Source organism: Lepus europaeus, chromosome 10, assembly GCF_033115175.1.
Source record: "Lepus europaeus isolate LE1 chromosome 10, mLepTim1.pri, whole genome shotgun sequence".
In the NCBI taxonomy this organism is placed as follows: domain Eukaryota; kingdom Metazoa; phylum Chordata; class Mammalia; order Lagomorpha; family Leporidae; genus Lepus; species Lepus europaeus.
The window spans coordinates 20,675,792-20,703,722 of record NC_084836.1 but is presented as its reverse complement, the minus strand read 5'-3'; the positions used below and the strand labels follow the sequence as shown (position 1 = coordinate 20,703,722).

General features: G+C 38.7%; 1 protein-coding gene across 2 annotated transcripts in view; it reads right to left on the bottom strand.

Annotated features, from left to right (window-relative positions):
- BLTP3B (bridge-like lipid transfer protein family member 3B) overlaps positions 1–27,931 on the bottom strand; it is a 134,678-nt gene that overhangs the window by 60,490 nt on the left and 46,257 nt on the right. For both annotated transcript variants that reach the window (XM_062203072.1, XM_062203071.1), the window contains 3 exons: positions 12,393–12,484; positions 5,529–5,718; positions 4,701–4,841 (listed from right to left, as the gene is read on the bottom strand). In XM_062203072.1, coding sequence (XP_062059056.1) covers positions 4,701–4,841; positions 5,529–5,718; positions 12,393–12,484 — 423 coding nt within the window. The remainder of the gene's footprint in view (positions 1–4,700; positions 4,842–5,528; positions 5,719–12,392; positions 12,485–27,931) is intronic.

Genomic DNA, 27,931 nt, shown 5'->3' with positions numbered 1-27,931 from the left:
AAATATTACATCTGAAAGACTGAGGAATGTTTTAGTTACACTTTCTACAAATATTGCTATATTTATGTACACATATATACATACATATATACATATGTAGAATGCAATATTTTACAAAAAAAAATACTTAAAACTTTCCATCAATTCCAAAAGATAATACATGAATCAAAAAGGCAATGCGGACATATGCCGGAGATTTCCAAGATGGCAAAATAGGGAGCGAGCTTACTGCTCTAGTCTAGTAGATAAATAGTTAAAAAGAAAAAGTGGAGAGTGCAATCTCAGGGAATTGCTAGGGAGAAAACTACAGAGGAAACTCCAAGCAAATTAGAAGAACACTGTGGATCTACATAGAGGGTGTACACATGCACAACTCAGGACCCTAGCAGCCCAGAGCCTCAGCATCAGCTTTGGAGGGTGAGGTGAGACCAGATTGCAGCAGCCCAAGCCACTGTAAGAGCCTGGCATGAATCTGCATGCAGCACTGTAGGAGACACTGTAACTGTCAACCTAGAGGAAAAAAAAGGTGGGGAGCACATTTCTCTCTCCCTGACCACCTGGCATGGTCATCCTGTAAAGTAAGAGGGAGGGAGCCATTTTGAAGATACATAACAGCTGCACCAGCTTATGTCTGTGTGTCCAAGCAAATAGCTGAGAGGAGATGCCCGAGTCTAGCTGGGAGAATTGACAGGGGGCTGGGCACTCACGACTGTGGGAGCCTTGTGTGCTGGGACTGTAAAAACACTGTGGCTGTGTGGGAGGGCCTAGGGTGTGGCTGGATCTCAGGGCAGTTCCACCTGCTTAGGGCTCCCTGATTGCCTGGTGAATGTCACTGATGCGAGATCAGTGCTCATACTGAGAACTGCACAGATCCTTTGGTTCTTGTGGTGCAGATGAGCATTGCACCCACTGGGGCTAGCACCTGGGCACTAGTCTCCTAGAAGGAGAGGAGGTAAGCATGAGGTGACCACAACAAAGCTTTTTTTTTATCAGAGGGGAGTGAACCCTCTGACTAAAAAAAAGGGAGAGATTTACCACACCCAATTTGGGTGTCACCTTGGACATCCCCTCACCCTGAAGCAATGAACAGATCTCCCTGGCTATACCTACCTCACACCTCTGGGTATTCACTGAAAGAGCTGATACTCCACTGAGCCACAGAGGAACAGTCCAAAGATAAAAGCCATCACAGGGGAAAAAGAAAAAAAAAACAAAACCACAAGTATCTCCATAAACACAGAAATTCAAGAAACAAGAATAAGGAAGACAAAATGATACTCCTAAAGGAATACAACACTTCAATACTAGAATGTGAAAATGAAAATATTCAAGAAATGTCAGAAATGGAATTCAAAAAGGATTACTTAGGAGTAATCTGAAGCAAATCCACAAATTAAAGAAATCTATACATAACATTTTTCCATGAAATTGTGATTTTTAAAGAGAAATCAAAATAAAATATTAGAAATGAAGAATTCAATAAAACAAATAAAAAATGCAATGGAAAGCCTTAACAGACTCGGCAAGGCAAAAAATTAGAAGACCAATCTGTGGAAATTTAACAGTCAAACCAAGAAAATAAATAATGAGTGAGAAAATGGAGTTGGAGATTTATAGGATACTATCAAATGACCCAACATATGGGTCTTAGGAGTTCCTGAAGGCATGAAAAGAGAGAATGGATTAGAAGACCTTTTTTAGTAATTCATTAGAGAAAACTTACCTAATTCGAAGAAACAAAGGGACAGTCAAGTACAGGAAGCACACAGAACTCCTAATAGATATGATCAGAAAAGATCTTCACCACAATACATCGTAATCAAACTCTCCACAGTAAAACATAAAGAAAATATTCTAAAATATGCACGAGAGAAACACCACATTACTTTTAGAGGATCTCCAATTAAACTCAGAGTGGAATTCTCATCATAAACCCTATAGGCTAGGAGAGAATGGTAAGATATATTCCAAGTATTAAGAGAAAAGAACCTTAAACTCAGAAACTATACCATGCAAAGCTCTCATTTATGAATGAAGGTGAAATAAAGACCTTCCTTGGCAAACAGAAATTGAAAGAATTTGTCACCACCTGTCCAAGCCTGCAGAAGATGCTTAGGGATATGCTGCACACAGAAACACAGAAAGATGGTCATCAGTACAAAAGAAGGCAAAGGAAGGAAATCTCCCAGGAAATGTACAAAGGAAATCCAGAGTAAAAAATAGGAATATTTATGGAAAAATGACAGGGCAAAGTTGTTACTTATCAATAGTCACCATGAATGTAAATAGTCTCAACTCTCCAGTTAAAAGACACACATTGGCTGAATGGACTAAAAGACAAAACCCATCTATTTGTTGCCTACAAGCAACACATCTCACCAACAAAGATGCACACAGACTGAAAGTAAAAGGATGGAAAAAGATATTCCATGATAAAAGAAACCAAAAAAAGCTGGCGTAGCTATCCTAATATCAGACAAATTAGACTTTAATACAAAACCTTTTAAAAGAGACAAAGAAAAACACTATGTAATGATTAAGGGATCAATTCAACAGGAAGATGTAACTATTATAAACATATGTGCACCTAATTACAGGGCACCTGGCTATTTAAAACAAATGTTAAGGGATCTAAAGGGAGACATAGTCTCCAATAAAATAGTTATGGGAGATTTCAATATCCCACTTTCAGTAATGAACAGATCAAACAGACAGAAAATCAGAAATGAAACAACAGGGCTAATCGACCAAATGGACCTAACAGCTATCTACAGAATTCTTCATCCTACAGTCTAAGAATATACATTCTTCTCACCAGTGCATGGAACTTTCTCTAGGATTGGCCACATGCTAGGCCATAAAGCAAGTCTCAGCAATTTCACAGTAATCAAAATCATGCCATGCATCTTCCCTGATGACAATGTAATGAAGCTGGAAATCAACAACTCAGGAATCTCTAGAACATATGAAAAACAAATGAAGACTGAACAGCATGCTCCTGAATAAATAGTAGGTCATGGAAGAAATCAAAAATTTTCTGGAAACAGATAAAGATGACAATACAACATATCAAAACTTATAAGATACAGCAAAAGTAGCGTTAAGAAGAGAGTTTTAGCAATTGGTGCCTACATCAAGAAACTGGAAAGGCACCAAATAAATGAGCTATCAGTGCATCTCACAGACCTAGAAAAACAACAGCAAACCAAACCCAAAACTAGTAGGAGAAAAGAAATAATTAAAATTAGAGAATAAACAAAAATTAAAACAAAAGAGCTATACAAAAGATTAGCAAAACAAGAGCTGTTTTTTGACAAAATAAACAAAACTGACATACCATTGGCCCAACTAACCAGAAAAAGAAGGAAGAAGAATATCCAAATAAATAAAAGTTGACATGGAAAATGAAACATAATGACACCACAAAAATAAAAAGAATCATCAGAAATTACTACAAATACCTGTATGCCAGTGAACTGGGAAACCTAGAAGAAATGGATAGATTTCTGGACACAGACACCTATGAAAATTAAACTATGAAGACATAGAAAACCTAAACAGACCAATAACCAAGATGTAAGTTGAATCAGTAATAAAGACTAAGCAAAGAAAAGCCCAGGACTGGATGGCTTCACTGAAGAATTCTACCAGACATTTAAAGAACTAACTCCAATTCTTCTCAGGTTATTCAAAAAATTTGAAAGGGAGGAATTCTTCCAAATTCTAAGAAGCCAGCATCACCTTAATTCCTAAACCTGAAAAAGACACAACAGAGAAAGAGAAATACAAACCCATTTCCCTGATGAATATAGATGCGAAAATCCTCAGCAAAATACTAGCCAATCAATTCCAACAACACATCAGGATGATCCTTCACCCAGACCAAGAGGGATTAATATCAGGTATGCAGGGATGGTTCAACATTTGCTTATAAATAAATCACTGTGATATATCACATTAAAAATTGAAAAACAAAAACCACATGATTATCTCAATAGATGCAGAGAAAGCATTTGATAAAATACAACACTCTTTCATGATGAAAACTTTAAGCAAATTGGATATAAAAGGAACATTCCTCAACACAATCAAGGCAATTTAGGACAAACCCAGGGCCAACCAGCGTCCTATTGAATGCAGAAAAGTTGGAAGCATTCCCACTGAGATATGGAATCAGGCAAGGATGCTCTCTCTCACCATTGCTATTCAATATATTCCTGGAAGTTTTAGTATATAGTGGTAAAAAAAAAAATCCTGTCATTTGCAACAAAATGTAAGCAACTGGAAAACATTATACTTAATAAAATAAGCCAGTCTCAAAAGTACAAATGCCATATGTTCTCCCTGATCTGTACTTAAAAGGTAATCTATAGAAGTGAAATTGATTCTTTGACATGTAATGATTTTCAACAGCCCTTGTCTGGACTGTTGAGGAACAGGTTTATGTTCTCATAGTATTTATTGAACTCTTTACTTTGTATAGAGTTAATCTTATGTGTATAACTGAAAATAGATCTTAGTAAAAAATATGAATGGGAATGGGAGAGGGAGGCGGAAGGTTTGGAGTGTGGGTGGGAGGAGGGGGGGTGGGAAAAATCACTATGCTCCTAAAGTTGTATTTATGAAATCATGAAGTTTGTATACCTTAAATAAAAGTTTCTGGCAAAAAAAGGGAAAAAAAAGTAATCTGGTTCACTTACTCTTCTTTTAAGCGTGACTCTGATTTTTGATTGATTGGTTATTAATCGAACAGGAGCACACATAATTTCAAGATGTGAACTTTGGGTAGCATCTGCTTCTATTCGAATCATCTGCCAATTTATTTCTTTAAATGTTAAAACCTAATGGGAATACAGAGATTAGCTTCACTTACTCATGCCAAATGATAAAAATGTATATTTGAAAAAAAAATACAAATAAACTACTTTTCATAACATTCTAGATATATTTATCATGCTTTCAATTTTCAAAATTATATACTTAAAATTCAGCAACATATCTTTATCATTGTATCGATCACTTGTAAAGTTGTTAATATTTTTATTCTAAGGAATTTAATGTGAAATATAAACCAATGGACCAAAAAGCAGCTAAACAACATATTTTTGTCTTATAAGTTTAAAATTCAATTCTGAGATGCTGAGACATTAAAATATGGCTTTATAATTCCATTAACTAAAGATTTATTAAAGTAATAATTTTTAAAAGATGTGCATTTTATAATTAAATGGTTAAGAATAATACACAGAAAAGTACAGTTAAAAGGCAAGGAAAGTAAATCTAGTGATATATGCATCTGGACAACAATAAGATAATTATTTTAAATGTCTTTAAAAATTTATCACGGAGATTTTTTTAAAAAAATAAAAAGAAAGAACAAATATCTGAGGTGAAGGATATACCAATTACTCCAATATGATCATCATGCATTGTATAAACAAATTGAAGTGTCATGCTGTATCCCAAAAATATGTATCAATACTGTACGTCAACTGAAAATAAAAAAAAAAAATTTTAAAAATCGTTACCTCTCCTCTCTGTTGATCTTGAATACGAGTAAATCTTAAATCTCCATGTTCCCAGTTGGCATTTACACTATAGATTCGCAGCTGAGAAAGTTCAAAGGATGCATTGAAGGCTTTTGCTCTAATTCTGATAACAATGGAATTCACAGAAACAGTAATTCCCTCAACTACTTTCTCTGCAAACCCATATTCACTGGAAAAAAAAAAAAAAGTCATACAGAAAATAATGCACTAAAGGCAAAAAATAAAAATCAGAAAAGTATAAGTTATCTGTTAATATTCTCAACAAATATACAGACTGTCATAATGTTATATTTTTCAATTTTGTTACAAAATAATTACAGAACTAATTTGGTTTTTTCCTAAAAACAATAATGTAGTCTGGTTATATGTAAGTTATAAGAATGCTTTCCCAGGGGTCCATGTGACCCAGATGGTTAAGCTGCTGTTTGTAACACTGACATCCCGTAATAACACTGGTTTGAGTCCCATTTGCTCCACTTTACTGCTAATGCACCTGGGAAAGCAGTAGATGATACAAAAGTAGTTGGGCCCCTGTCACCCACATAGGAGATCTTTACTGAGTTGTAGGCTCCTGGCTTCAGATTAAAGATGGATCTCTGAGTCTTTCCTCCTCTCTATGTAACTCTGCCTTCCAAATAACTAAATAAATCTTGAAAAAAAATGCTTTGTAAATATGTAAAGGATTTTTAAAATTGGAAGTTACTCTCTGGATTACTTTATTAAAATCAATGCCCATAGATAGCTGCTTACTTACAAAAAGCATTAATCTGGAGAACTGGCATGTATAAAGTAACACAGGGCTAAATACCTGACACAAAGAAGGTTATGAAGTCTAATTGGAATCAAACCAAATATTTTGGGAATAAATCAAAAGAAAAAAAATCCACATTCTTAATTCAATTCAACAAGTATTTATTGATCCATGTGAATAAGCTGGGGCCTAAAGAAAACAAAAACTTCACTGAAGCATTAGACTCACAAATTGCTTGAGAAGGAGAAAACATACCTTAGTAAGTGTAACATTAGGCAGTCTATAATTAAGTGCTTTTAAAAAAGGAATCAACAGTATATATGTTGGTAGGAGAAACTGCTTATAACGGGGGAGAAATAAGTCCAGGAAGGAAGGATGAAGGTTCCACAGAAAGAAGGGAAGGAAGAGAAATCTTAAATAGGGAAAAGTGTGGGTAAAGGCACAGAGAGATTAGAAAGTAGAGGTCACATCTTGAGAATGAGTAGTATAGGATGACTGGAATACAGACTGTCAATGTGTTTTGGCAGCAAGGGTGCTAGAATTTGCCCAAATGTCAAGATTATTCCAATAATCATCAATATGCCCATTATTTCTAAATATCTCTAAATAGTTCTCTTGGTGGACCTTTAGACTATAAAATTAAAATGCCCACCAGACATCTCTACCAGGCTGCCTTTCATGTATTTCAAATTCATTATGTCTAAAATGAACCCATCATCTCTATCCATCACCCACATTCCTCTTCTATACTTGCTGCTGCTCTTTTTTCACATACTATCTTAATGAGTAAATTACTTCAACTTTCTAAGTCTCAGATAACTCATCCTTTTTTTTTTTTTTAAAGATTTATTCATTTATTTGAAAGTCAGAATTACACAGAGAGAGAAGGAGAGGCAGACAGAGGTCTTCAATCTGCTGGTTCACTCCCCAGCAGGCCACAATGGCTGGAGCAGCACCAATCTGAAGCCAGGAGCCAGGCGCTTCCTCCAGGCCTTCCCACGCGAGTACAGGGGCCCAAAAGAGAGCTGGATGGGAAGCAGAGCAGCTGGGACTCAAACTGACACACATATGGGATGCCAGCACTGCAGGCGGCAGCTTCACCTGCTGCGCCACAGCACCAGCCGCAGATAACTAACTCATCTTTCAAATCGGGCAATACCTCATAAATTATATGTATATTGCATTAAATAAGCACATGAACTAAATAAGCCAAGTCTTAAATCATGGTAAGTACTTTGTAAAATATAAGCATCACTTATAATTATTAATAGTAGCATTCATATAAATAACCTCCTGAAAGTCTCATTTTCTTCCTTTGGAAAATGCAAATTACGTTTGTCTGAAAAGGTTGCTGTGGTCTTTAAGTGAATTGATGTAGGTATAGAAACTTAAAAACTCCTTGGATTGCTTTAGGTAATTCTGGTATAAAATGAGGCAGTCAGCTACTGAGTTTAGAAAACTGAGAACTGAAGGGCATGAATTCATCATCCTAGAGAAGAGCTAATTTGATCCTAACAGCAAATACTGGTCATTCAATATAGAAATATTTCTAGAGTTAGAAAGACTATTTCCATCATAGTTATCTGGGAATACCCTTTGCAGTATCTAACTCTATCTCTAATTCTTTACACATTTTTAAAACGTTACAATCCAGGACCAGTGTTGGGGTGCAGTAGGTTAGGCTCCCCCTTGCAATGCCAGCAACCCATATTGCAGTGCCAGTTAGATTCAGCTACCCTGCTTCCCATCCGGCTCCCTGCTGATGTGCCTGGGACGGCAGTGGGATATGGCCCCAGTGCTTAGGTCCCTGTCACGAACATGGGAGACCAGAATGGAGTTTTTGGCTCTTGACTTTCAGCCTGGCCCAACTCCAGTCACTGTAGCCATTTGAAGAGTGAACCAGTAGATAGAACCTCTCTCACTCTCATTCTGCCTTTCAAACAAAAAAATAAATCTTAAAAAATTTTAAAAAGTAAAATATTACAATACATATTGCAGGATCTACCATCAGAAGGGTGAATTCTGAATCAATGACTAAAGTCTACATCTTTGAGATTATATTGTCTATAATAAGCTAGAAAGATGAAGATATAGTTTACTAAGTTTCTTCTGAGTTTGATAATCTTCACATAGGAGTTTATCTCCACAAGTGAAGTGATAAAACGAATTTACGAAGTTTACCACAGGGCTGGCTCTGGGGTCCACTGACTTAAGCTGTCACTTGTAAAGCCAACACCCCATATTAGAGCGCTGCTTCAAGTCCTGACTACTCGGATTCTGAACCAGCTTTATGCTAATGCATCCCAGGAGGCAGGGGATGACAGATCAAGTAATTGCGCCCCTGGCACCCATATAGGAGAAACAGCAAGAGAGACAGAAAGATCTTGCCGCAGGCGGAGGATTAGCCTATTGAGCAGCGGTGCGGGCTCTCTGCTATGGCCCGGGAGTGCAGTGGAGGATGGCTCAAGTCCTTGGGCCCTGCACCCCATGGGAGACCAGGAGAAACACCTGGCTCCTGGCTTCGGATCAACGCGGTGCACCGACCGCGGTGGCCATTGGAGGGTGAACCAACGGCAAAAGGAAGACCTTTCTCTCTCTCTCTCTCTCTCTCTCACTGTCCACTCTGTCAAAAAAAAAAAAAAAAAGATCTTGCATCTACTGTTTCTCTTCCTAGATGCTCATGACTGAGGCTAGCCCAAGATGAAACGTGGGGGCTGATGAAACTCAATCCCAGTTTCCCATGTGAGTGGCAATAACCCAATTACTTGAGCTACCATCACTGCTTCACAGAGGCTGCATGAGCACGAAGCTGGAATTCATAGGCAGAGCCAGGAATTCAATCCAAGCACTCCAATGTAGAACAGAGGCATCCTCATCAGCAGCTTAACTGCTAGACCAAATGCCTACTCTGCATTCATATTCTTTTTTTTTTTTAATGATTTTTTTTTTTTGACAGGCAGAGTGGACAGTGAGAGAGAGACAGAGAGAAAGGTCTTCCTTTTGCCGTTGGTTCACCCTCCAATGGCCGCCGCGGTAGCGCGCTGCGCCCGGCGCACCGCGCTGTTCCGATGGCAGGAGCCAGGTGCTTCTCCTGGTCTCCCATGGGGTGCAGGACCCAAGCACTTGGGCCTTCCTCCACTGCACTCCCTGGCCACAGCAGAGAGCTGGCCTGGAAGAGGGGCAACCGGGACAGGATCGGTGCCCCGACCGGGACTAGAACCCGGTGTGCCGGTGCCGCAAGGCGGAGGATTAGCCTGTTGAGCCACGGCGCCGGCCTGCATTCATATTCTTGATACACATTCCAGACCTAATGAAATAAAATTTCAAGAGAAGGAGGTTTAAAAAATTAATTAATTTAAAAAAAGAATGTAATTACAACAATAGAGTTGATTCAGAGTTTAAGAAATAAGTACATTATGATAAAATTGTACTAAAATTTAACAAATATTTGAAAAAGCAAAAAAAAAAAAAAAGAGAGAGAGAGAGAGAGAGAGAAAGAGAAGAGGAGCTTAAAAGACTCTGTATTGGGGCCAGCGCTGTGGTGTAGTGGGCTAAGCTTCCGTCTGCAGTGCTGACATCTCATGTGAGCACCAGTTCCTATCCTGGGTGTTCCTCTTCTGATCCCGCTTACTGCTGGTGGCCTGGGAAGGTGGTGTAGGATGGCCCAAGTGCTTGGGCCCCTGGACCTGGATGGGAGACCCAGAAGAAGCTCCTGGCTCTTGGCTTCAGATTGGCCCAGCTCTGGCCATTGCAGTCATGTGGGGAGTGTGCCAGCAATGGAAGACCTTTCTCTCTGTGTCTCCCACTCTCTGTCTGTAACCTTGCCTCTCAAATAAATAAAATAAAATCTTTTTTTTTTTAAGATTTATTTACTTTTACTTGGAAGTAAAAGTCACACAGAGAGAGGAGAGGCAGAGAGAGAGAGGTCTTCCATCCCACTACACAACAGCACTGGCCCCCAAATTTAATTTTAAAAGAATCTTTCCATATTATCAATTTTCCTGGATTTCTTTTCCTCTTTAAATGCTTTTTAAATTATTTATTTATTTGGAAGTCAGGAGACAGAGTGTCTACAACAGCTGAGGTTGAAGCCAGGAGCCAGGACAATCCATGTCTCCCACAAAGGCAGCAGCAACTCAGATGCTCGAGTCAACCTCACTGCCTCCCAGGATCTGCATTAACATAAAGATGAGACAGCAGCTGGAGCTGGGAATTGAACTGGCGCTAAATTAAACGCCTACCTCTCCTATTTCAATAATCTTTAAAGTATCTCTATTTTTTCTCCAATTCTTTCTAACTCAAGCCAACCTAAAGATCCAACCATGTGGGAGACCTGGAAGAATCTCCTGGCTTTGGTCTGGCCCAGCCCTGGTCCTTGCTGCCATTTGGGGAGTGAACCAGCAGATGGAAGATTTCTCTCTCGCGTGCCCGCTCTCTCTCTCCCTCTCCCCCCCACCCCTTCCTCACATTCTTCCTCTCCTCTCTCCCAACCCTCCACTTTCTGTAACTCTGGCTTTCAAAAAAAAAAAAAAAAAATCCAACCTGTGGAAAGCACCAGCATTTTATATTTACTGAATTTCAGAACAATCCTAAAGGTCTGCAACTTATTATAGCATCAACCCAAATCTTAAAAGTTATAAAAGTTCCTGTGATGTAAAGGAAATGATATGCAAAGAAACTAGAGTAGTTCCCTCTCTGTGTACTTGCTCTCCATGCTGAATCTTGATGCAAATGGAAGGGGAGAGGGAGCGGGAGAGGGGAGGGTTGCGGGTGGGAGGGAAGTTATGGGAGGGGGAAGCCACTGTAATCCATAAGCTGTACACTGGAAATTTATATTCATTAAATAAAAGTTAAATATTTTAAAATAAAAAAAAGAATTAAATGGTAAAACTAGTTTTCAAATAGTACTTTATACTTTGTGTGTCTGTGTGGGTGCAAACTGTAGAAATCTTTACTTAGTATAGTTGATCTTCTGTATATAAAGATATTTAAAAATGAATCTTAATGAAGAATGGGATGGGAGAGAGAGTAGGAGGTGGGACTGTTTGGGGGTGGGAGAGCAAGTATGGGGGCGAAGAACCACTATTATCCAAAAGTTGTACCTATGAAATTTATATTTATTAAATAAAAGCTTTCTATAAAAGAAAGAAGAGTTCATAAACGGGGCGGTGCCTGTGGCACAGTAGGTTAAACTTTGGCCTATGGCACCAGCATCCCATATGGGCACCAGATTATGTCCCGGCTGCTCCTCTTTTGATCCAGTTCAATGCTAGTGGCCTGGGAAGGCAGTGGAAGATGGCCCAAGTGCCCTGTACCCACATGGGAGACTCTAAAGAAGCTCCAGGCTCCTGGCTTCAGATTGGCCTAACTCCAGACATTGCGGCCATTTGAGGAGTGAACCAGCAGATGGAAAATCTGTCTGGGTACCCCTCTCTGTCTGTAGCTCTGCCTCTCAAGTAAATAAATAAATTAAAAAAAAAAAAGTTCATAAAGGTTACTTTCTTGAACACACACACACACACACACACACTGTGGTAACGTGACAGTAAGCTGATAAGCCAAAAAGCTACTAAGTGATTAGTGGGCAGATAGCATATACAAGCATGGATATGGTGGACAAATGGATGACTCACATCTCTCAAGAGTGGAACAGTATAGCATAAAATTTCATCATACTGCTCAGAACAGGCATTTCAATTGAAACTTAGGAATTGTTAAGCTTTGTCCATTTGTATTAGACCACAGGTAACTGAAACTGAAGTAAGCAAAATCATGGAAAATGAGGGGACTATATATTCACAGACCATCTGACTTATAGAATGCCTAAGCATTTTGCTTCCATTTTCTGCTACTGCTCTACTCTTGGTTAATCACCTTTATTTAGTAGCAAGGAAAGGAAGACAAATAATAGAAACTGAAATTTTCACAGTATATGTAACTAACACTATAAAATGTTTAATGGGAGAAGTAACTGAAATAGAAGCTGTTTAAGGATAAGGGATTTTATTTTCTGTCCCATTACTGCAGATAACAGAGTTGACTATAGAAAAAACATACTACAACAGTCACACAGATTCACAGAAATAGTTTACCTTTGTCCTGAAGCAGTTGCAATTGGGGATGGGCCATTAGGAGCTCGTGGTTCTTCACATGTACTCATTTCCATTATTACTTTATCCAGGGACTAATACAAATATTTAAAAGGTTAACAATTAGTTGGATATTTTACTTTATATAAATTATCAAAACATTATTTAAGACTTTTAACACTTTCAATTCTTTAGAAGCAAAGTAAAACAGTAAATGAGGAGTCATTTTAACTGCTTCTCTAAAAGCCCAAAAAGGCACATACTAGAAAAGAAAACAAAATATTCAGTCTTTCCTCAAGGTATTCATTATATGTTGGAAAACTATGAGTATTACACATGTATAAGAAAAAAAAATTAAGGTGGCAGATGCTTGGCACAGCACTTAAGAGACCACACACTTGGAACATCTGCATCCCATATCAGAGTGCTTGGGTTGCAATTCCAGCCCCATTTGTGATGCACCTTCCTGCTACCATGCACCTTTGGAGGCAGCCACTGATGGTTCAAGTACTGGGTGTCTGCCAACTGCATGGGAGAACTGGACTGAATTCCATGGGCCTGGATTCACCCTGGCCTAGTACCAGCTAGGGGAGTGAACCAGAACATGGAAGTTCTCTCCTTCTGTCTCTCTGCATTTCAAATAAATGAAAATTAAAAATAAAAATCAAGAAGTACCCATTAACTGTTGAGACCATCAAATTTTATGGAAGTATAATCTCTAATCTCAGAGAAGTTACATTATTAATTAATAAATAAGATGACAATAGGAGTGGGTATGGCAGCACAGTGGGTGAAGCTGTCATTTGCAATGCTAGCATCTCATGTGACAGTGCTAGTTTTAATTCCTGGTTACTCTACTTCTGACCCAGCTTCCTTCTTAAGGCATCCCAGACGATGAATCAAGTGTATGTGCCACCATCACTTATGAGGAAGACTCCGAAGGGGCTTTAGGTTCCTGACTGGCTCGCTCACTCTCTCTCTTTCACATGCACATGCACATATGTATGAGCTCTCACTCAGCTTTTCAAGCAGATGAAAAATAAGTTTAAAAAAGGTTAAAAAAGTACAATGATATATTAATGAACAGGACTGAACCAGCTTATGCCAATCTAACTTATATATGACATAAGACCAAGGAAAATATGAAATAAAAAGGAAATGTGAAAAAATAAATACTCTTATAATGGAAAATGTTGTTCCTCAGAGTAATTTTTCTTAAAGAAAGACCTAATATCCTTAGTGGTCATCACTAACATAACTCCAGTCATTTTTCTTTCTCTATTTTATGTATATATTATTATTCAAAACTATCTTGTTTTATTTTTCTAATTGTTCACTGTCAGTCTAAATATATTTCTTCAGGCAACAAGACAGGTGTTCAATAAACATTTGTGGAAAGAATGAATCAGAGAGTTTCCAAGATAGCAGAATAGGGAGGGAACTTACTCCTCTAGTCTAAGGGAAGATAGTTTTTAAAATGTGGAAAGAGTGCAATCTCAGGGAAGAGTTAGGTGCAAACTACACAGGAAACTCCATGCAACTTAGAGGGAACTATGGACCTATGTGGAGGGTGTGGATGCACATGACTCAGGATGCCAGCAGGTGAGAGCCTCAGAACCACCTTTGGAGAATGAGGTGAGACCAGAATGCAGCAGCCCAAGCCACTTGTGATAAAGCTGCAAGAATAGCCTGTCGTGAGTATATATTGGAGCCCTATGGGGGACAGTGTACCTGAAAATCTAAAGGAAAAAAAAGGCTGGAACCGACCAGTTGGCATAGGAGTCCTGTAATACAAGAGAATGTGGTGCCATTTTGGGTGTAGGTAACAGCTGCACCAGCTCGTGTCCACATGCCCAGCAACCAGCCAAGAGGACATCCCTGGGTTTGGCTGGGAGAATTGACAAGGGGCTGGGTGCTCATAACTGTGAGAGCCTTGTGTTTTGGGACTGTGAAAACACTGGGGCTAAGGCCAGCACTGTGAAGTAACAAATAAAGCCGCCATCTGCAAAGCTGCCATCCCATATGGGCAGCTGCTTCATGTCCCAGCTGCTCCTCTTCCAATCCAGCTCTCTGTTGTGGCCTGAGAAGGCTGTGGAAGATGGTACAAGTGATTGGGACTTTGCATCTGCATGGGAGATGCGGAAGAAGCTCCTGGCTCCTGACTTTGGTGGCTTAGCTCTAGCTGTTGAGGCCTTCTGGGGAGTGAACCAGCAGATGGAAGATCTTTCTCTGTGTCTCTCCCTATCTTTGACTTCACCTCCCAAATAAATAAGTAAAATTTTAAAAACAAACAAACAAAAAAAAAACCACTATGGCTGTGTGGGAGGGCACAGGGTATGACCAGGTCATTGGACAGTCACTTTTGGCAGCTCCATACACTGGAAGAATCCCTGATTCCCTGTTGAGGGTCACAGCTGCAGGACCTGTGCTCACATCAAGAACTACACAGATCCTTTATGTGGTTCTTGTGGCAGCCTGGACAAATACTGTACCCACTGGGGCTAATGGCCAGGCATTGGTCTCCTTGGAGGAGTGGTTAGCAAGAGAAAACACCAAAAGAGCAGATAAAAAAAAATTGACCATGCCCAACTTTGGTGTCATCTTGGACTCTCCCCTCAACCTGGGACACTGAACAGAGCTCCCTGACCACACCAAGTACACACATCTGGGTATTCAGTAAAAGAGCAGATACTCCACTAAACCACAGAGTTTTAGTCCAAAGATAAAAGTCATCACAGGGAAAAAAAGAAAAAAAAAATAACAAGCATCTCCACAAATATCAAATACAAACACAGCAATTCAAGAAACAAGAATAAATAAGACAACATAACTCCCTGAAAAGAACACAACACTTCAATACTAGAATGTGAAGATAAAGAGACTGAAGAAATGCCAGAAAAGGAATTCACAAAATGGATGGGATTATTGAGAAGTAATCAGAGGTAAATACATGAACAAAAATCCATACATGACATGAATGAAAAGTTTTCCTGTAAAATTGAGATTTTAAAAAGATAGCAAAATGAAACATTGAAAATGAAGAATTCAGTAGTACAAATAAAAAATGTGGTAGAAAGCCTTAACAACAGACTCAGTGAGGCAGAATAAAGAATATCCAAGTTAGAAGACAAATCTCTGGAAACCTTAAAGTCAGACAACAGAAAAGAAGAAGAAATTAGAAAACTAAAAAACAGTGTTGGAGATTTATAGGATACTATCAACCAACCCAACATACAGTCATAGGAGTTCATAAAGGCATGGAAAGTGAAAATTGATTAGAAAGCCTTTTTAGTAAAATAATTATGGAAAACTTCCCTAATTTGGAGAAAGAAAGAGATATCCAAGTACAGGAAGCACATAGGGCTCCTAATAGACATGACCAGAAAATATCCTTACCACAATACACTGTAGTCATACTCAACACAGTAAAACATAAAGATTCTAAAATGTGCACAGGAGAAATGCCAGATTATTTTCAGAGGATGTCCAATTAGATTCACAGCTGACTTCTCATCAGAAACCCTACAGACTAGAAGAGAATGGAGATGCACAGTCCAATTCTTAAGAGAAAAAAAACTGTCAACCCAGAATACTGTGCCATGCAAACTCTAATTTCTGTATGAAGGTAAAATAAAGACCTTCCTTCCATAACAAATAGAAACTTAAAGAATTTGTCATCACTTGTCCAGCCTTACAAAGATGCTTAAGGAAGAGCTACACACACACAAAAAGACAGTCATCACCATGAAAAAAGGTGAAAGCAGAAAATCTCCCAGTAAAATTACAAAGGAAGTACAAAATAAAAAATGGGAGTTTTTCAAGAAAAATGGTATGGTCAAGTTCTTATTTATCAGTAGTCACCTTGAATGTAAATGGCCTCAATCAAGTTAAAAGATATAGACTGGCTGAGTAGAATAAGAAACAAGACCCGACTCAATTCCACTCACCTGTACCGAATAACTTCCCAACTGAGTCCCCAAAAAAGAGAGAGAGAGAGAGAGAGAGAGAGCAATCCAGCAATCCAGCAAGGAGCAAGGGAGAGAACAATCTGGGTGATTCGCTTTTTGCACAGCCTTAAACCCGAAGAATCAAGCGGAGCTCTCTGGCCACACCCATCACAGCCTCTAAGGATCCATCAAAGCAGACAGCCCACTTAGAGGCATAGAATAATGAGAAAAAAACACCACAGCCAAAAAAAAAAAAAAAAAATCTCCAACATGCCAAACAACAAACATAGAAACCGAGGTAACAAGAGCAAGGAAGACACTATGATGCCCCCAAATGAACAAGACACCCCAATCCAAGATTATGAAGATGAAGAGATAGAGAAAATGCAAGAAGCGGATCTCAAAAAATTGATAAGAACATTAAGAAGTTCTCAAAAACAAATTCTTGAACTACAGGAATCCTTAATGGACAAGATAGAAAATCTCTCTCATGAAAATGAAATATTAAGGAGGAATCAAAATGAAATGAAACAACTAGTAGAACATGAAACTGTGATAGTGACAAAAAACCACAATGAAATGAAGAACTCAATAGATCAAATGACAAACACATTAGACAGCCTTAAAAACAGAATGGGTGAAGCAGAAGAGAGAATATCAGACTTAGAAGACAGAGAACAGGAAAGGAAACAGTCAAATCAAAGAAAAGAAGGAGAAATCAGAAATCTAAAAAATACTGTCAGGTATCTACAGGATACTATTAAAAAACCCAACATTCGGGTTCTAGGAGTTCCTGAAGGCATGGAGAGGGAGAAAGGATTAGAAGGCCTTTTTAGTGAGATACTAGCAGAAAATCTCCCAGGTTTGGAGAAGGACAGAGACATCCTAGTACAAGAAGCTCATAGAACCCCTAATAAACACGATCAAAAGAGATCCTCACCACGACACGCTGTAATCAAACTCACCACAGTGAAACACAAAGAAAAGATCCTAAAATGTGCAAGAGAGAAACGTCAGATTACTCTCAGAGGATCTCCAATTAGACTCACAGCTGACTTCTCTTCAGAAACCCTACAAGCTAGGAGAGAATGGCGAGATATAGCCCAGGTACTAAGAGAGAAAAACTGCCAGCCCAGAATATTATATCCTGCAAAGCTCTCATTTGTGAATGAAGGTGACATAAAGATCTTTCACAGCAAACAGAAATTGAAAGAATTTGTCGCCACTCGTCCAGCCTTGCAAAAGATGCTTAAAGATGTGTTACATACAGAAACACAGAAACACGGTAACCAATATGAAAGAAGATAAAGGAAGGAAACCTCACAGCAAAAGATCACAGGAATATCAAACTATATATTAGAAAAAATCGTTGGCAAATGGCAGGGCAAAGTTACTCCTTCTCAATAGTCACATTGAATGTTAATGCCCTGAACTGTCCAGTTAAAAGACACCGATTGGCTGATTGGGTTAAGGAACAAAACCCATCTTTTTGCTGCTTACAAGAAACTCATCTTTCCAACAATGATGCATACAGACTGAAAGTGAAAGGCTGGAAAAAGATATACCATGCCAACAGAAATGAAAAAAGAGCGGGCGTAGCCATCTTAATATCGGACAACATAAACTTTACCACAAAAACTGTCAGGAGAGACAAAGAGGGGAACTATTTAATGATTAAGGGATCCATTCAACAGGAAGATATAACAATTATCAATGTATATGCACCTAATCACAGGGCACCAGCTTATTTAAAAGACTTGTTAAGAGACTTAAAGGGAGACTTAGACCCCAATACAATAGTACTGGGGGACTTCAATACTCCACTCTCAGAGATAGACAGATCAACAGGACAGAAGATCAACAAGGAGACAGCAGATTTAAATGACACTATAGCCCAAATGGATCTAACAGATATCTACAGAACATTTCATCCTACATCTAAGGACTTTACATTCTTCTCAGCAGTATATGGAACCTTCTCTAGGATTGACCACATACTAGGCCATAAAGCAAGTCTCAGCAAATTCAAAAGAATTAGAATCATACCATGCAGCTTCTCAGACCACAAAGGAATGAAATGGGAAATCAGCAACTCAGGAATCCCCAGAGCACGTGAAAACACATGGAGATTGAACAACATGCTCCTGAATGAACAATGGGTCATAGAAGAAACAAAAAGAGAAATCAAAAATTTTCTGGAAGTAAATGAGGATAAAAACACAACATACCAAAACCTATGGGATACAACAAAAGCAGTGTTAAGAGGAAAGTTTATATCAATAGGTGCCTACATCAAGAAATTGGAAAGGCACCAAATAGATGAGCTTTCAAGTCATCTCAAGGATCTAGAAAATCTGCAGCAAACCAAACCCAAACCCAGTAGGAGAAGAGAAATAATTAAAATCAAGAAGAAATCAACAGGATTGAATCCAAAAAAACATTACAAAAAATCAGCCAAACAAGGAGCTGGTTTTTTGAAAAAATAAACAAAATTGACACCCCATTGGCCCAACTAACCAAAAAAAGAAGAGAAAAGACCCAAATCAATAGGATCAGAGATGAAAAGGGAAACGTAACAACAGACTCCACAGAAATAAAAACAATCATCAGAAATTACTACAAGGACTTGTATGCCAGCAAACAGGGAAATCTATCAGAAATGGACAGATTCTTGGACACATACAACCTACCTAAATTGAGCCAGGAAGACATAGAAAACCTAAACAGACCAATAACTGACACAGAAATTGAAACAATAATAAAGGCCCTCCCAACAAAGAAAAGCCCAGGACCAGATGGATTCACTGCTGAGTTCTACCAGACATTTAGAGAAGAACTAACTCCAATTCTTCTCAAACTATTCCAAACAATCGAAAAAGAGGGAATCCTCCCAAATTCTATGAAGCCAGCATCACCTTAATTCCTAAGCCGGAAAAAGATGCAGCATTGAAAGAGAAATACAGACCAATATCCCTGATGAACATAGATGCAAAAATACTCAATAAAATTCTGGCCAATAGAATGCAACAACACATCAGAAAGATCATCCACCCAGACCAAGTGGGATTTATACCCGGTATGCAGGGATGGTTCAACATTCGCAAAACAATCAACGTAATACACTACATTAACAGACTGCAGAAGAAAAACCATATGATTCTCTCAATAGACGCAGAGAAAGCATTTGATAAAATACAACACCCTTTCACGATGAAAACTCTAAGCAAACTGGGTATGGAAGGAACATTCCTCAATACAATCAAAGAAATATATGAAAAGCCCATGGGCAACATCCTATTGAATGGGAAAAAGTTGGAAGCATTTCCGCTGAGATCTGATACCAGACAGGGATGCCCACTCTCACCACTGCTATTCAATATAGTTCTGGAAGTTTTAGCCAGAGCTATTAGGCAAGAAAAAGAAATTAAAGGGATACAAATTGGGAAGGAAGAACTCAAACTATCCCTCTTTGCAGATGGTATGATTCTTTATTTAGGGGACCCAAAGAACTCTACTAAGAGACTACTGGAACTCATCGAAGAGTTTGGCAAAGTAGCAAGATATAAAATCAATGCACAAAAATCAACAGCCTTTATATACACAGGCAATGCCACGGCTGAAGAAGAACTTCTAAGAATAATCCCGTTCACAATAGTTACAAAAACAATCAAATACCTTGGAATAAACTTAACCAATGACGTTAAAGATCTCTATGATGAAAACTACAAAACCTTACAGAAAGAAATAGAAGAGGATACCAAAAAATGGAGAAATCTTCCATGTTCATGGATTGGAAGAATCAATATCATCAAAATGTCTATTCTCCCAAAAGCAATTTATACATTCAATGCAATACCAATCAAGATACCGAAGACCTTCTTCTCAGATCTGGAAAAAATGATGCTGAAATTCATATGGAAACACAGAAGACCTCGAATAGCCAAAGCAATCTTGTACAACAAAAACAAAGCCGGAGGCATCACAATACCAGATTTCAGGACATACTACAGGGCAGTTGTTATCAAAACAGCATGGTACTGGTACAGAAACAGATGGATAGACCAATGGAACAGAATAGAAACACCAGAAATCAACCCAAACATCTACAGCCAACTTATATTTGATCAAAGATCCAAAACTAATCCCTGGAATAAGGACAGCCTATTCAATAAATGGTGCTGGGAAAATTGGATTTCCACGTGCAGAAGCTTGAAGCAAGACCCATACCTATCACCTTACACAAAAATTCACTCAACATGGATTAAAGACTTAAATCTAATATAATCCAAATAGACTGATTAGTTGGTGTCTCTATAAGATGAGAGACATAGGTCCTTCGATTTTTTCAGTTGGGCCCAAACTGGAAAAACCAAAGTCCAGGATTTACTGGAAATTTTAGAGACCAGATTGTTTGAAACTTTGATTTTTTGAATGCCTGTCAAGAATGCCAAGAAGGCTCAAAATCCAAAATATCTGGTTGAAATAAGATTCCTTAAAATCATGACATAACATAGACCAAATTTGATCATTGTTACAAGGTGATTATTCAAATCTTTGAAAATAAGCACATATTTAAATAACCCATAGCTCTTAATAAAAATTCAGCTGTTTTTGAACAATTAGAATTTAACAGACATCAAGAGAACATAATAGATTACTTTAACACATTGCTTTAACAGAGCATCAGAGTTTAATTCTATGTCAAAGAGAAACTGAGCTTCCTGTGATCTTTTGCTGTGAGGTTTCCTTCCTTTACCTTCTTTCATATTGGTGACCATGTTTCTGTGTTTCTGTGTGTAACACATCTTTAAGCATCTTTTGCAGGGCAGGATGAGTGGCAACAAATTCTTTCAGTTTCTGTTTGCTATGAAAAGTCTTAATTTCACCTTCATTCACAAAGGAGAGCTTTGCAGGATATAGTATTCTGGGCTGGCAGTTTTTCTCTCTTAGTACCTGGGCTATGTCTCGCCATTCCCTTCTAGCTTGTAGGGTTTCTGATGAGAAGTCTGCTGTGAGTCTAATTGGAGATCCTCTAAGAGTAATCTGACGTTTCTCTCTTGCACATTTTATATTAGAAGGACTGTCAAGATGTGATGTGGTACCAGACTTTAAGCTTCTATAATGGAAAATGCTATTAATACAAATGTTTGAGAATTAAAAAGTCTAATGATCTTGTGTTACTAGACATGATAGTTATCTTAATGAGAAAGCCCCAGAGGCCTAAAGGGTTAAATACTTGTCAAATCCTACAGGTGCTTTCAAAAATACTGTGAAGTAAGCAAGTGCCTCTTGTTGGCTGATGAGTTTATAATTTTAAACATGGCGACTTAAAGTCTTTTGTCATCCACAGTTATATATGATGTGCTGCTCATAAAACTAAAGCGTTGTTGGTTCTGTGTTTAGCTGTCCTCCTATAGGTTCCTATGGACTTTTTCCAGCCACTTCTATTGTATTCAGTACTTTGGGATGGCTCTGTAAACAGATGAAGCCAATAATGTATTAACAGTACCAACTGAGAGAAAGTATGGTTAACTGAGGTTACTAAAAACAAAAAGCAATTCCAATCAATTGGCAATCTACAAAAAGAGTTAAAGATTTTAAAAGCTATTATTAAAATTGCTATATTGGTCTACTATGCTATGTTATATGTGTGTACATATTGTATGTCCACATGGGGAAATTTTATTAAGAGTTTTATTTTAAATGGCTTATAGATAAGATTGTCCATAAATTTAAGCTGCTAAAATCAATCAAAGATACATTTTAATTTGTGTGACCTGAATCTGTGTATCATATGTTTTAAACTTGTTGGTAGAAAGAAACTAAAAACATTTTAGATGGTTGTGCTTAAGTTTACTGGCTAAACAAACTACACCATGTTAGATATTTAAGAGGTGTTTTCAAATACATGATTCTTAAAATTTATAGAAGGCATTGGACCTTCTGGTAAATGTTTTCTTAAGTTGTTATCTAATGGTTGAAACGGTTTGCTAAGTATTCATGTGATATTGCTATTGTCAGCAAGCGATCTAGGACTTGCTCCCTCATTTCTCTATTCTAAGCCCAACTTGTTCTTTCATTTCTCTATTCTCTTCAAGGTAGGAAACTAATTCTATTATGAAGGAATCTGTAGGATGCACAATTTAATCTTTAGACCTTATAAAAGAGATGGCTAACATTTTTCTGTAATAGCATAGCCAAAATAAGAACTTAAATAATAATCTCATAGCTAGATTCACTTCGCCATCAGCAAAGTAAGCAGTAAGTAGAAAAAACCTCCCTTTCAGACCAAAGGGAAAGAAAGTTTTAAAGTGAGAATATAATTTTCCTCATGGGCATTGTCTACCTTAGAAAAACTACTACAGAACATGCCTGTGACTATAGACTTGTAGTTCAGGCCACCGAAGATTAGAGATGGGACTTGGGCATTCCCTTGACTTGCATCCTCTGGTCTGCTTTAACGAAAACCAGGAGGAAAAGAAAGCTAGGCATCAGAAGCAATGGGTGGCAGGCCTATTAATGGCTGATCGGTACAGTGATCTGCCCTCAAGGAGACCCAACAGGCCAGTCCACTGCAGTGGCTTTCAATGTGGTAAGCCTGGGCTTCAGCAGAAGTCAGCTTGTGAAGAGCCCTGGCAGCTCTGCCAAGAGTTGGATCACTGGAAATGGACCTGCCCTGGAGTCGAAGGATGCCCGGGTCAGAGCCACAGATCTTATTGGCTCTAAGCTGAAAAGCCCTTCACTCAGCCCAACTTCCAAAGTGACCACTGCAGCTGAGGGGATGGTCAAGTAGGGTCAGCAACATTGCAGGCAGAACTGTAAATTTCTTGTTAGAGATGCCCCCTGCCTTTACCTGGCCAGCTCTCCTCCCAGGCCAGCCAAGTAATGAAAGTCAACAGAGTGCCTTCCCCTAGGAGGTTCACACCTCCCTTAGGATATACCCCATGTGAAGAGATAGATAGGTCTGGGCCTCTGAATTTACAAGGCCTAAAGTCCACCAGATTATTATCAAGCCCCTTCTATCAGGTTCTATTTGCCTCTCAATCAGAAAAATTACTTGTAGCTTAGACAGCACCTTTCTTAGCTCCTCTAATAATGACTCTGTCCTTTGTTCTAGGCCCTGTCTAGTGCACTTGGGCCTCATTCCTTTGTAATCATAACCTCTACTCTACCACCAATGGCTCTACTCCCAACCTGTGTGTACTGATGGTCCTCTTCCCCACTTAATGCTGTATAATTGTTCAAACCTGGTAAATGCCACTCTTAGGATCATTGGTTACTATCCTCACTCTGTCTTTTATGACCTCGTCTAAATATGATCAGAGTCGGCAAACTTGGAAGGCTTCCATAGCCTTGGCAACTCATGACGACAGCCTAGGGTGGTTACTGGCACCATAAACAAGAGTGTCAATTTGTTGGGTCAACAACAGGAGCCACTGTGCACTTGCTCCTCATGTGGGATCTCTGTCCTTAATGTGCTGTACATTGTGATTTCATGCTATAACTAGTACTCAAACAGTATGTTTCACTTTGTGTTTCTATGTGGGTGCAAACTGTTGAAATCTTTATACTAAATTGATCTTCTGTATATAAAGAGAATTGAAAATGAATCTTGATGCAAATGGAAGGGGAGAGGGAGCGGGCGAGGGGAGGGTTGCGGGTGGGAGGGAAGTTATGGGAGGGGGAAGCCATTGTAATCCACAAGCTGTACACTGGAAATTTATATTCATTAAATAAAAGTTAAAAAAAAAAGAAAATGAATCTTGATGCAAATGGAAGGGGAGAGGGAGCGGGAGAGGGGAGCGTTGCGGGTGGGAGGGAAGTTATGGGAGGGGGAAGCCATTGTAATCCATAAGCTCTACACTGGAAATTTATATTCATTAAATAAAAGTTAAAAAAAAAAAAGACTTAAATCTACGACCCGAAACCATCAAATTATTAGAGAGCATTGGAGAAACCCTACAAGATATAGGTACAGGCAAAGACTTCTTGGAAAAGACCCCAGGAGCACAGGCAGTCAAAACCAAAATTAACATTTGGGATTGCATCAAATTGAGAAGTTTCTGTACTTCAAAAGAAACAGTCAGGAAAGTGAAGAGGCAACAGACAGAATGGGAAAAAATATTTGCAAACTATACTACAGATAAAGGGTTGATAACCAGAATCTACAAAGAAATCAAGAAAATCCACAACAACAGAACAAACAACCCACTTAAGAGATGGGCTAAGGACCTCAATAGACATTTTTCAAAAGAGGAAATCCAAATGGCCAACAGGCACATGAAACAATGTTCAGAATCACTAGCAATCAGAGAAATGCAAATCAAAACCACAATGAGGTTTCACCTCACCCGGGTTAGAATGGCTCACATTCAGAAATCTACCAACAACAGATGCTGGAGAGGATGTGGGGAAAAAGGGACACTAACCCACTGTTGGTGGGAATGCAAACTGATTAAGCCACTATGAAAGTCAGTCTGGAGATTCCTCAGAAACCTGAATATAACCCTACCATACAACCCAGCCTTTCCACTCCTTGGAATTTACCCAAAGGTAATTAAATTGGCAAACAAAAAAGTGGTCTGCACCTTAATGTTTATTGCAGCTCAATTCACAATAGCTAAGACCTGGAACCAACCCAGATGCCCATCAACAGTAGACTGCATAAAGAAATTATGAGACATGTACTCCATAGAATACTATACAGCAGTAAGGAACAATGAAACCCAGTTATTTGCAACAAGATAGAGGAATCTGGAAAACATCATGCTGAGTGAATTAAGCCAGTCCCAAAGAGACAAATATCATTTGTTTTCCCTGATCGGCGACAACTGAGCACCAAAGGGGAAACCAGTTGAAGTGAAATGGACACTATAAGAAACAATGAACTGATCACCTCTTGTCCTGACTCTAGATGTACAATGTAATACTTTATTCTTTTTAGTATTTGTTGTTGTTGTTCTAGTACTAGTGGTTGAACTCTATAATTAACACACAATTATTCTTAGGTGTTTAAATTTTAACTGAAAAGTGATCCCTGTTAAATTTAAGAGTGGAAAAAGAGAGGGAGGAGATGTACAATTTGGGACATGCACAGACTTGCCCCAAATGATGGAGTTAGAAACATGCCAGGGGATTCCAATACAATCCCATCAAGGTGGCATGTACCAATGCCATCTCACTAGTCCAAGTGATCAATTTCAGTTCACATTCGATGGCTCTGATAGGTCTAAGAGTCAAAGGGATCACACAAACAAGACTAGTGTCTGCTAATACTAACTGATAGAATCAAAAAGGGAGAGAAAGATCCAACATGGGAAGTGGGATACACAGCAGACTCATAGAATGGCAGATGTCCTAAACAACACTCTGGCCTCAGAATCAGCCCTTAAGGCATTCGGATCTGGCTGAAGAGCCCATGAGAGTATTGTAGGCATGGAAGCCAAGATACCATGGAAAAGAAAAAAAGAAGACCTAAATGAAAGATCTCTGTGAGTGAGATCCCAGTGGAAAGAACAGGGCCATCAAAGAAGGATGCACCTTTCTCTGAAGGGAGGAGAGAACTTCCACTTTGACTATGACCCTATCAGAATAAGATCAAAGTCAGCGAACTCTAAAGGCCTCTATAGCCCTGACAACTCATGACTAGAGCCTAGGGAGATTACTGACACCATGAACAGGAGTGTCAAATTGTTAAGTCAGCAACAGAAGTCACTGTGTACTTACATCCCATGTGGGATCTGTCCTTAATGTGTTGTCTAATGTGCAGTGATGCTATAACTAGTACTGAAACAGTATATTTACACTTTGTGTTTCTGCGTGGGTACAAACTGATGAGATCTTTACTAATTATATACTGAATCGATCTTCTGTATATAAGGATAATTGGAAATGAAAAAAAAAAAACCTGGTGTTAAATTGGAAATGGCATAGAAAATTAATTAATTTTTAAAAAAAATATTATGTAGGATCTCTGTCTTTAATGTGCTGTACATTGTGATTTAATGCTATAACTAGTACTCCAACAGTATTTTTTTTCACTTTGTGTTGCTATATGGGGGCAAACTGTTGAAATCGTTACCTAATATATACTAAACTGATCTTCTGTATATAAAGAGAATTGAAAATGAATCATGATGTAATTGGAAGGGGAGAGGAAGCGGGAAAGGGGAGGGTTGTGGGCGGGAGGGAAGTTTTGGGAGGGGGAAGCCATTGTAACCCATAAGCTGTACTTTGGAAATTTATATTCATTAAATAAAAGTTTAATTAAAAAAAAAACATAGAGGGTCATCATTCCTATTTTTAAACTTTCCCAGCAATGAGAGAGATTAGCTCTGCATTTCTTCCTCTATCTTCACTCTACTAAGGTTTCATTATTTTCCCTGAATACATTTCTTATGTGGTAGATTAAATTAAATCTGAGTATTTAAATAAAAAGAAAAAAAAAAGAAACAAGACCCATCTATTTGCTGCCTACAAAAAACACATCTCACCAACAAGGATGCATGCAGACTGAAAGTTAAAGGATGGAAAAGATATACCATGCTAACAGAAACCAAAAAAAAGTTGGTGTTGCTATCCTAATAGACTAACGTAACAACTGTTAAAAGAGACAAAGAAGGGCACTATGTAATCAATTCAACAGGAAGATGTGACTATAACAAATGTATACACACCCAATTACAGGTCAACCACACAGAAAATAAGAAGAAACAACAGAGTTAATCTACACTAAACAACAAAAGGACCTAACGGATATCTACAAAACTTTTCATCTTAGAGTTGCAGAATACACATTCTTCTCACCAGTGCATGGAACTTCATCTAGGATAGATAACACGCTAGACCATAAAACAATTCTCAGCAAATTAAAAAAAAAATTCAAAATCATACCACCCATCTTCTCTTACCACAATGGAATGAAGCTGAAAATCAACAACTCAAGAATCTCTAGAACATATACAGTCACACAAAGAGTGAACAACATGCTGCTGAATGAAGTGGGTCATAGAAGAAATAAAAAGAGAAATCAAAAAATTTCTCAAAACAAATGAAGATGACAATAGAATATATCAGAACTTATGGAATAAAACAAAAGTAGTGTTTAAGGGAAGTTTATAGCAATTGGTGCCTACATCAAAAAATTGGAAAGGTACCAAATAGAAGAGCTATCAACACAACTCAAAGAACTAGAAAAACAACAGCAAATCAAACCCAAAATGAGTAGGAGAAAAGAAATAATTAAAATCAGAGAATAGGCCGGCGCCGCGGCTCACTAGGCTAATCCTCCACCTTGCGGCGCCAGCACACCGGGTTCTAGTCCCGGTCGGGGCACCGATCCTGTCCCGGTTGCCCCTCTTCCAGGCCAGCTCTCTGCTGTGGCCAGGGAGTGCAGTGGAGGATGGCCCAAGTGCTTGGGCCCTGCACCCCATGGGAGACCAGGATAAGTACCTGGCTCCTGCCATTGGATCAGTGCGGTGCGCCGGCCGCAGTGCGCCTACCGCGGCGGCCATTGGAGGGTGAACTAATGGCAAAAGGAAGACCTTTCTCTCTGTCTCTCTCTCACTGTCCACTCTGCCTGTCAAAAAAAATTTT